General features: G+C 36.0%; 1 protein-coding gene across 1 annotated transcript; it reads right to left on the bottom strand.

The window, feature by feature from the left end:
- Nucleotides 1-309: 309 nt before the first annotated feature.
- vps33b (VPS33B late endosome and lysosome associated) lies at nt 310-10,839 on the bottom strand. Its single transcript, XM_017458788.3, has 24 exons — nt 10,613-10,839; nt 10,154-10,276; nt 9,986-10,066; nt 8,940-9,001; nt 8,802-8,851; nt 8,628-8,695; nt 8,424-8,469; nt 8,236-8,330; nt 6,561-6,665; nt 6,395-6,485; nt 6,189-6,266; nt 5,714-5,787; nt 5,419-5,505; nt 5,211-5,301; nt 5,052-5,126; nt 4,884-4,948; nt 4,697-4,751; nt 2,543-2,589; nt 2,270-2,402; nt 2,077-2,150; nt 1,886-1,987; nt 1,684-1,759; nt 761-883; nt 310-674 (listed from the first exon to the last, which is right to left on the bottom strand). Exons 2-24 carry the CDS (start codon nt 10,247-10,249, stop codon nt 595-597), a joined length of 1,854 nt encoding a protein of 617 aa, XP_017314277.1. The 5' UTR covers nt 10,250-10,276; nt 10,613-10,839; the 3' UTR covers nt 310-594.
- Nucleotides 10,840-10,904: the final 65 nt, after the last annotated feature.

The following is a 10,904-nucleotide window of genomic DNA, read 5'->3' as shown; positions in this document are numbered from 1 at the left end:
CACTGGGTTGATTGGCGATGCTACATTGTCCCTAACAACTGGGTTTATGAGATTTGCAAACCATTGCGTTCTGTTTATATTTACATTTATTTACATTTTACACAGCGTCCCAATTTTTGTGGAATTGGGTTCATATATGTGTGTGTGTGTGTGTGTGTGTGTGTGAGAATGGTACATCCAGGGTGTGTTCTTGCCTCACACCCAAGTGTTCACAGGATAAGCTCCACCTGGAAGTGCCCCTGACCAGGAAACAGATGTGAATGAACCTGAATTAATGAATGAACATTTCACATACATGATGCAAACACATAAAAACAAATACATATTTATTTCCCACAGTGGAACTCGTGGCATCAACTGGACACAGCATGAAAAACTCCCAAGTGCCATTGGGTTCCTCCAGCTTCACAATCATACCGTGTTACACAACGAAACATGAACAAACATTCACTGAAATTATGTCATGTAGTGCTTTTGTCTTTACTGATGATCATGTCCATTTGTAATTGAGGGTAAAATGTCATCTGGAATGCTCGGCTCAGCTCAGATCTGTCCTTCAGACAGGTCACTGTGTGGACAGTAATCTCGGAGAATTCAAGCCTGATATTCCAACATAGCCTCCAGCAGTCTGGAGCTGTTTGTGATCGCTGTTGTCACCACGATAAACCTATAGCCTATGAGGAAAAATTTTTTTTTTTAATGATAATGCATAAGAGCTGCACATTCAGTTATAAAATCATTTGGTCCGAAACATCCTCACCTTTCTCTCTACCTATAAAGCGCAAGGCCGACATTTCAGAGTATGTACATCCTCCCAGGAACATCACAAGAATAATCCTTTGAGGGTCTGTTTTGATTCGTGCTTCAGTCCCACTGGTACCTCCTAGAAATAAAATTTAAAAAGTGTAATGAAAACACTTTACAAAAAGTAAGGCAACGAGATAAGGTTTCGTTTCAAAGAATTACATTCAAAACAATGTTGAATAATGAGTCTCTGGTAGTGGGGTAATTTTGCTGAAGATGTAAACCTCTAAAACAGAAAACTACATGAAAAATATATTCATTTCAATTAGATTTTACATCTGGCTGATTCTAGTGGAAAGTCTTCTCGGAAAAGTGAAGGCTGTTATAACAGTAAAGGGGAGGGGGGCAACTCCATATTAACCCCCAAGGGCGTGCTTGTCAGGGGTTCACATATGTTCTCCATATAGTGTTTTTAACAAACTACTAGGCTTTAGCATTAGTCTTTCCATTTTGATCCAAACACAAACCATAGTTGCCTATGAATTTAAAACATTATAGTGAGGATATCATTTTTAAATGTGATTTAACAACAGTAATCAAAACAGTATAATTAAAAGTAAAATGTTGAGAACTTGTAATTAAGCGAACAATTTACTCCCCTCCTATGTTAGCAAGTCAAATGTTTATTTAAATGAAAACATAACCACACCCACCCACACACAACTTGTCTTGGAAATGGTACACGCCTCATCTGTACTCAACGTGTGCACTCACCTGTATGTTCATTTGTTAAACCAGCACGTTAAATGTAAAATATTAAATATTCAAAAACTTTTTTTTCCCACCATGCAAGATCATTGCTTTTTCTAAAAATGTATAGTTTTAAGTAAAGTCTCTTCTACCACCATGACTTGTTTAAAGACTGAAGATTTTCAGGACCTGTGACTGCAAACTCATGTCCATTTAACAGGCGGGTGACTTCCTCGAGCCCTGTCCAGCCATCTCTTTCTAATACCTGCAGCAACAACAGATAAATATGTGTATTCAATATATACAATGAAAATATCTCTATTTATTTAGAAGAAAGCAATACATCTATTCTTTCATAGTTTAGAGTTGACCTGGTTTTGGGAACACCAACCTGTTCAATCAGTTTGCAGCTCAAAGGGACGTACGCTCCACTGAAGATGTAAGCCATGTCCCGTGGGACTCGGAGGTCGTACTCCTCCCCTGTCTTAGGTATCTGTGTGGACAATCACAGAACAGCGTTACTGTGTTTATTACAATGTTGGCTAATATACACAATAAGTGAGGATGCATGAAATTACATACAAGCATCAGCTTTTTACTCAACGCTCGGAAATTGCTCTTCTTGGCCAGTGAGGAGAACGCATCAGTCAGCTTTCCTTAAAAAAAATAATAATAAAAAAAAACATTTAGTTTTAACTGCTTTGTGCATATGTACAGGGCTTGGTTTGCAGACTTGGAGATATTGTAGATTTTATGAACTAGTCCCACATCTTACCAACTGTCTTGTCATTGACCAGTTTGCCCACTTTGCTTTCCACTACTGTTAGTGCTTCTCCGGGCTGTTGCTCCACCAGCAGTCCCATCTGCCTCAGGTTCGCAAAGGTCAGTAGGTGCTCTATGCCATAACTCTACAGTAGAGCATATAACCAGGATGTACCACAGTTGAGTTAACTCTCAAACATCAGTCGGATACTTAAATATTACGCGTTTTATGAATTCAAGCCAATAGGTGTGTTCATGTTACATTTATATTATACTATCGACTCACCTGGAGGTACTGAGCTTTTAGAGACCGATAGTCTTTTGGCAGGAGTCCTATTGTAGAAGAACATATAAACAACATATAAAAATGGTGAGAAGTCTCATCTGGCTCCTAATCTCAGTCAGTTAAATAGTTAATAACCGTTATTATTATTATTAGAGATGCACCAATAGTAAATTTTCAGCCGATACCGATTATTCAGAGTGATATTGGCCGATATCGATAGTTCTGCCTTTTATGCCTTCTTTTAAATTAATAATAATTCATTTAAAAGAATTCTGCAAGAAATGCAAATAAAAACTTTATTCTCTCCATTTCAGCAAGTTGTTTCACAGTAACTGGTCTCATAAACAGAAAACACATTACTCACATTAACACATGAACTAAATTCTGAGGGTTAAAAGTAAGATTTCTTAACTTATTAAATGTTATTCATTCATATTAACATTGACAGAATTTTAAAAAAAAAAAAATAAATAAAAAAATAAAAAAATCCTGTTAGGCTATACATTCACTCACCACAAACAAAAGCATTTCTACTTCATCACTGAAAATCAAAACTGGTAATATATAATATAAACTTTTTTATATAATAACATTAATTGGATATGAAATATACTACTCTACAATTATATTTTTCTGTGCAATATATACTTTTTGTCAACTTCATTTAAATCTTTTAACGGTGTACTGGTGCTTTAATTCAGCACGAGCAGCGAGGCAAAATAAACAAACAAATAAATAAATAAATAAATAGACTCGACGCCGAAACTCCCGCTTCACTGCTGCTCTCTTCCGGTGTAAAATTTTAGTAGTGCAGAGCTTACAGCGCTTACAGACTGCAGTTATGTCATCATTCCACACAGGAGACATGCAATCGATGTGTTTTCCCGCCCTCTTTTGATTGACAGGATATAATCAGCCCTGATCATCGGATGTTTTTAAACTATCGGTCGATAACCGATGGCAGGAAAAATAGCCTTATCGGCCGATACATCGGTGCATCTCTAATTACCCTTTAGTATCTAATAATTTATAACAATTAGATTAACTTACAAATGTCTGGCAAGTTTTTGAACACCTGACATTGTTTTGTGTTTTATTACTTGGATCACACCAACAAGGATTAATTAAAATTTAGAGCTACTCAAGGATACGAACAGTATTGTTATTTGAGTTGTGTTATAGCACTTTAAACATTGCTTACCAAATAAACCATTTAAATCTAAACCTCTGGGATTAATTCACATTGCCCAGCATCTTGGACTTGCAAATAACTAACTAAACAAGTAAGCACTGACAATGCCACTCAAGATCTAAACATTTTTATTATTCTTAATTAAATGCATTACTATTATAAAAAAAATATATAGGACATATTATAAGAAATAATTATATATTATAAGTAAAAACAAATAAAAATCAATTGATTTCCACTACCCATTCGATTCATATACCCAGTCATTCAAAAAATGTAACTTCAGCTTCAAGATTAAATCTGAAATTGAAACTAGAGCTTAAATTAATAGAGCAACAAGAACGGAGTTATTTTAAAACAAAAGGTTTAAAGTTTGGTTTAACTGCACTGATCCATACCTGATTTAATCCAACTTGAAGCTTGATCTTTTTTTAGTGTAATCTTCAATTTACTTACTTTTAGAATAGAAGTTAATCAGGAAATATAAAAAATATATATATTCTACCAAAGGCATAAATTTATGGATTTATTAACAGGCAAGCCCCAGATCATAATTGGACACTTAACTTAAAAAAAATAATTGAAAAAATTGTTGAAAAAAAAAAAAGTGCTGTATTAAAGCGTAAATCATTTCAGACCCCAAGATTCATGTTAGTATAAGCTGAAAGCTTTTCCAATTAGATCTGCATCTGGGGTCTCGAATCCTATCCTGCAGAATATCATTCCACGCAAATATGATCTTGGTAAATCTTTTTAGAGCTTGGTTTTAATACACTCTTCTTTGGGTTAGAACAAAAGATTGCAGGATCTTTGAGTAAAAAAGTCGAAAATTTCACATACATGTTCCTTACATAGATTTTAACTCTAATCTTAGCATTTAAACATCAGCCAAAATTGCTTAACTATAGGGTAAAATTAAAAAAAAAAAAAACTTGTATCATAACATAAATCATAAGACTCACCATTTTCAGTAAGAGACAACAGACAAAGGAGTCTCAGACTTTCGATCATAGACACCTGAAGGATAAAGTTTTATAACGGTGTTGGTTAAGACTGTACACTATATGCTTCTAGTACTTAAATATAAGCATGTGTTATAACATACTGTACTGTACGTTTTTATATTGCTCTGCTTTTGTGTTAACACACCTGTCTATTAATGTGTTCTTCAATGAAGCTAATACATTCCCGAACCTCAAAATCTTCAAGTAAAGCTAAAGAAAGGAAGGATTTAGAGGAATCATTGTGCTATCTTTACAAGCATCACTCAGTGAATAAATAAATACATCGTTTTTCACATGAATCAACATTTCTTACAATGTTCAGTCTTTAGCAATTCCTGGAAGTCCTGCTTTGTTTTCTTCTTCATTATGGATTCACTTGCACCAATATCTAAACATGAAGTCATTTGTTACTCAGAAAACAGATATTTGCTTATGAAGGTTAATGTAACAAATGAAAGTTTAAGTAACTCACGCAGACTAAGAAGACGGTGCTCCTGTTTCAGACCTTTGAGCTCCTCTGAAACAAATGTCTTCATCTGCTTAATGTCCATTCCACGCCGTTTCTATTACAAGTACAGATGAGATGGAAAAACGACGTAACTGACTGTTTTTGTACAATGAAGTCGTTCAGAGATGTTAGGTTTTGTGCATTTGAGTGAGAAAAGTGAAGAGAGGCTCACGTCATACGCCGTTTGAAGGCTTCTAGCTTTTTGACTCAAAAAGCCAAATACGTTGGAGAAGTGCTCGTTTCTGATTTCATTGAACACCTGATGAAATAAAACATGTAATTGTATATATACAGAAATTATAGGTATACATAAATTTTATATATATATATATATATATATATATATATATATATATATATATATATATATATATATATATATATATATATATATACACACACACACACATACAGTATTCAAAAATGAGCAGCTGTGTCTCTGTGTCAAATTTCTCTCTACTGTGTACCTTATCTTGAGAGTTGAGCATCACTTTTATACTCTTGTCAGAGGAGGTGACCTCAGGCCCGAACTCCACACTGCCTAATAAGCAAAAAGTGATGATTATTCAGCTTCAGAACATATCAAACTAGCAGCTGAGCAAATAAAGAAATGAAAAGTGATCTTTGTTCCTAGTATATAGTCCATGTTACACATAATCACTGCTCTAGTCACAATATTTTTTTTTATTTGTCTGCACTGATTCAAAAAGGTGTGTGTGTTCAAAATAATAAAGCCTGACACCACACAGAGCTCTGTTTATTAGCGTACTATTAGTTAGAAATGTATTCTAATTGGTACTGTGTGTCTTTCTCTCACTCTCTTTTTCTGACTATAAGGGGTGTGGCCTCTGGGCCTGGTAATCTGAATAAAAGAGGTGTGGCACAATGCATCATCTCAAAGGAGAGGTAAGAACATAAGAACATAAAAAATGTTTCACTTACCACATTTAATCCTAAAAATGTCATCCACCAGTCCCTCATAGACCACCTGAGAGCACAGAGGAGTAACAAAATCCACATCTATCAAATAAAAAACAGAAACCTTTATTAGGATGTCACATTCTGTATTACAAACAATACAAAACAATTACATCACATTGCTTTATTAGAGTAAAACCCTTGCAAGAATCTCTGGCAAATGAACATACCTCTATCGATGAGGAAAACATTGCCAATCTCAGGTTGCTGTGCTTTCTGCTCCCCATCCTCCACCTGCTCCCTCCATGACTCATACACCATCTACAACAAGAAAATGATGGTTCTAATGTTCAAGCATTGGGCTCAAAACACTTTCTTTTCCTGCTGAGATCTTACCTTGGCACATCGTCCAATCCCATACACCTTTGAGAACGGGCCATATAGGGAGTGTAAAAGATGTAATGCACTTCCTGCAGTCGTCACCCAGCGCTGATCTCCCTCCTAGCCACAGTGGTGTTAATAATGAAAATACAATCAAATTAAATACGTTAATAATACATTAAGTTTTTTTTCCTGTAAACATTTGATCTTAACTCGAACCTAAAATCTTTCATTATGTATTATATACATTATATACTTATACTACAGTACATTTACTAGTATGTAGTAATTTAGAAGTACTTAAGGGATAAAACATAATGGGGTGTGCTGTTATATGAAAATAATGAATGACAGTGTGATACAGCCAGATATGAAGCAGACAAATTTACATTTCCACAATTATTTTTTTAAATTTTGTTTTATTAAATTACACGTCACACGTCTTATCTTTTTATAGCTCCTCTTAATGTAATGGAATGTCTACAAAACAGGTTAGTTCCTCATGTTATAGCAGCTAGAAACACTTTCCCTCACGTTCTCTTGAAGTTCAAAGACAAATAAAGAATGCAGCTGTTAAAAAAAAACCCACTGCAAATCTAAATGAGTTTTAAAGGAAATCTTTAACTTTGACTGTTATCAAGCTGACACTGGAGACTTCTTCCATAAATATTACGTAAAACATCTCCTTACAGAAAGTTTCACCATATCATCAGTCATATCCTTTCTTATAAAATGACAACATGTGTTTAATCCTTTAGTTAATAGACTTAGATTATTGTCTCTGTGAATTTACCGCTACTATAGAAACAATAATGTATTCAAACGAGAGCTTTAATGTAAACCTATAGTCCCCCTCCAAAAGTATTGGAACAGCATGGCCAATTCTTTTTTTTTTGTTGGTATACATTGAAGACAATTGGGTTTGAGATCAAAAGATGAATACGAGATGATTGAACAGAATTTCAGCTTTCATTTCCTGATATTTACATCTAGATGTGTTAAACAACTTAGAACATGGCACCCTTTGTTTGAACCCACCCATTTTTTTCCAAGTGATCAAAAATATTGGGACTGGCAGGTGATTCTTGCAGCCCAGGCGTACCCCGTTAAATTGATTGTTTACCTTAATCCGGTTGAGCATGCATTTCACCTCCTGAAGAGGAGACTGAAGGGAGAAACCCCCCAAAATAAACAACAAATGAAAGAAGCTGCATTACAAGCCCATAAAAGGAAAATAAAATAAAAATTTAACAGTTTGGTGATGTCACTGAGTCACCGGCTTGATGTAGTTATTGCAAGTAAACGATATGCAACCAAATATTAAGTATTATTTATTTTAAGACTATCTGTTCCTATACTTTTGCTCACCTAAACACTGGGTGATCTGCCACCAAAAGTGCCACACACACATCTACATGTAAATATGATTAAATGAAAGCTGAAATTCTGATCTGTCGTCTCGTATTCATCTTTTGATCTCAAACCCAAATGTCTTCAATATATAGTGAAAACAACAGAATTAGCCTTGCTGTTCCAATACTTTCGGACGGGATGGTACAGAGAATATAAAGTAAGCACTACTGCTGCAGAAACAAATCCATTTCCCACCAGGGTTCAACAGGAAGTGTTAATTTGTAGTTTGACACATACAGTAGATAGCACATCTTCACTTGACCACACAGTACATTACCAGAAAATAATCTCTGAAGAATTCAGGCAGTTCCAGACTGATGATGTCATCGTCGAGTGGAAGGAGGTAGAAAGACCATTCATCAGACGTCACATCTGCAAAATAAAGTTTCAGAAATGTGTGCTCGGAAATCACGTGAGCTCACCAGCTCTGAAGCTTAAGTTTACATGAAAATGTGGAACACCTACCACCGTAGACGCCCTGTTCCTCCAAAACTGTGTCACATGCATAGAACTGCAACAAGCCCAAACAAAACATCAATTTCTATTCACGATGCAGATTTTAGTAGCACTGCGGGAACACTGATATTCTTATAGAATAGTAATAATAATCCACTCCATATGTACAACAAAATACAGACAAAACACATTTGAATGATAGATACAGCTTACCTTCTGAGGCGTAAATATAATTTTATATCTTCTGAATCTGCCAGATGCCTTGTCAGAGTTTACAATATCTGTAAACAGACACTCACTCACATCATTGTTTTTGACATAAAACCAGCTCATGTGCGTCACGCAGTGTATCTGCAGATACAGCACAGGGAATTACACAGCACTAACCTGCAATCCACTTCACCGTCTGGATTCGAGGACGTATCAGGAAGCAGAGTCTAAAAAAGAGAAAGTGCCGTAGAGTCCACAATGCTGTTACCGTTTGACTTTTTATATAAAATGGAAGAGAATCTGAGTCACACTTACTGATCTGAAACACTGAAGATTGGTTTCAGCTCAACTTTATAGAGTTTGTCCACTTCATGTTGCTACAGACAACACAAAGAGAAAAGAAAACAAGTTCTTCATCACAGAAAATATAAGGACAGCTATATGCTGAAACGTGCTTGTCTTTAACTTGTTTTTTAAGTCTATCTCAGCCAAAATAATTTCTAGAGAACATCAGGCCTCATTTATTAAGCTGGATATGAAGTAATTCATGTGTTAATAGTCTGAAGGAGCATTTACACAAGTAATGTGGCATTCATGGAGACCCAGTTTGTATTCTCTCTAGTTTGAGCTCCTGAATATGTGTGACTTATATATAAAATCTAATAAATAGGCCTATCAATAGTGTGAAAATGAAAATGTCAGGGCTGTGCAATGCTTATATCATGAGATTTTGTTGATGGCATAATAACAGTGATGTGAGGCAAACTAATACTCTCAAACTTAAACAGATTTCTATTTTTTCGTTCCAGAATATTCCATCCATTTATTTTCCATACCGATTATGCTACACAGGGTCGCAGGGACCCTGGAGCCTATCCGAAGGGACTCAGGGTACAAGGCAAGGGGACATGGACCCTGGACATGGACCCTGGACATGGTGCCAACACAATACAGGGCACAATTGCACACACATTCACACACACTGAACAATTTGGAAATGCCAATCAGCCTACACTGCATGTCTTTGAACTGGGGGAGGAAACTGAGGTACCTGAGGAAGACCCTGAGGCACAGGGAGACCATGCAGGCTGGCGATGCAGGCTGGCGATGGGATTTGAACCCCCAACCCCAGAGGTGCGAGGCAAACATGCTAACCACTAAGCCAACATGCCCCCTTCCAGAATAAACCATTTCAAGATATTTGTTAACAGTAAATAATGTTATGATTATGAGTTATGAACTATAATTTTGACGTCCTTTTATTTGTGAAAGGCCGCCGCACTTGCCCATTTCTAAGCCACCCCTGTTTATTTTGAATAAAAGTACCTGTCATATGGATAAATGTAAGTGATAACTCCTACCTTGAGTGTGGTAACATTGGCTATTCGGTCGAGTGGGCTCATCAAATCTGCATCAATAAACAAGTCCTTCCTCCCTGGGAGCTGAAAGACAAAATGATCACGTTTTCCACACAGTTCGACACCTGCAGTAACCTGAGAGCTGCACTCTGAATGCACAGAGCCTTGTACCTGTTCCAGGAGATAGATCAGCTGATCTTTGGCCAGTCTTTTAAGCAAAGCAAAGTCTGGAAGTTCAGGAGCATCTTTCCTGCCAGTGTGAGCCATGTAAGACCCTGCTGTGTTTCAGTTGATCTGATAAACATCATCAACATCATCACCACATCATCAGCATTAAGAAGTCACTCAGTGTAGACATGTTATTGCTTTCACTGTTCCTAAACAGGATCAATGCACCACGTGATCTTGTTTATAACGGCACTGATCTAATTTTGATTTCATTTTTTAAATTATCTAATACAGGGCGTGATTCTGAAACAGCTGTATCTGACAGTAGAGTGTATTCTAATTACATTGACAGCGCCGAATTGAGAAATTTTATGTTGTTATAATACAAAGTATCTAAAGGCCATAACGCACATTATAAAATACTTGGAGAGAAAAAAACAACGAATCACACTTGCTACATACCTCGCTTCCTTGATTGCGGAAGTATTTGAAATATAGATTCCACGACGTGTTTCTCCACGAACAAATTACATGGATACACACAACGGCATTAGCAGTTCTTCCATATTCACAGAAAAGTCGCCAAACTGTCAAGTTAGGAAATATAACGTGGAATCTCTCTAAAACAATAACAACAACTAACACGTTTAAAATAATAATATTAAAAAAAAAAAAAAAAAAAAAAAGTTAAGAAAGGTTTGCACAGTCGCTAGCTTGACGTCATATGAAAAAATTCTCAACTGACCAATCGACA

The sequence above is a fragment of the Ictalurus punctatus genome, chromosome 27 (genome assembly GCF_001660625.3).
Source record: "Ictalurus punctatus breed USDA103 chromosome 27, Coco_2.0, whole genome shotgun sequence".
In the NCBI taxonomy this organism is placed as follows: Eukaryota; Metazoa; Chordata; class Actinopteri; order Siluriformes; family Ictaluridae; genus Ictalurus; species Ictalurus punctatus.
Note: the sequence above shows the minus strand (reverse complement) of the source record. Positions and strands in the feature narration are given on the sequence as shown.

What these genes read in the sequence shown, in the direction of transcription:
- vps33b (XM_017458788.3), bottom strand. Translation starts at nt 10,249, where the DNA reads ATGGCTCACACTGGCAGGAAAGATGCTCCTGAACTTCCAGACTTTGCT. An exon ending in ATTGCTAAAGACTGAACATT is followed by an intron (nt 4,949 to 5,051) that starts GTAAGAAATGTT and finishes TCCTTTCTTTAG; the next exon opens with CTTTACTTGAAGATTTTGAG. An exon ending in CTTTATAGGTAGAGAGAAAG is followed by an intron (nt 675 to 760) that starts GTGAGGATGTTT and finishes TTTTCCTCATAG; the next exon opens with GCTATAGGTTTATCGTGGTG.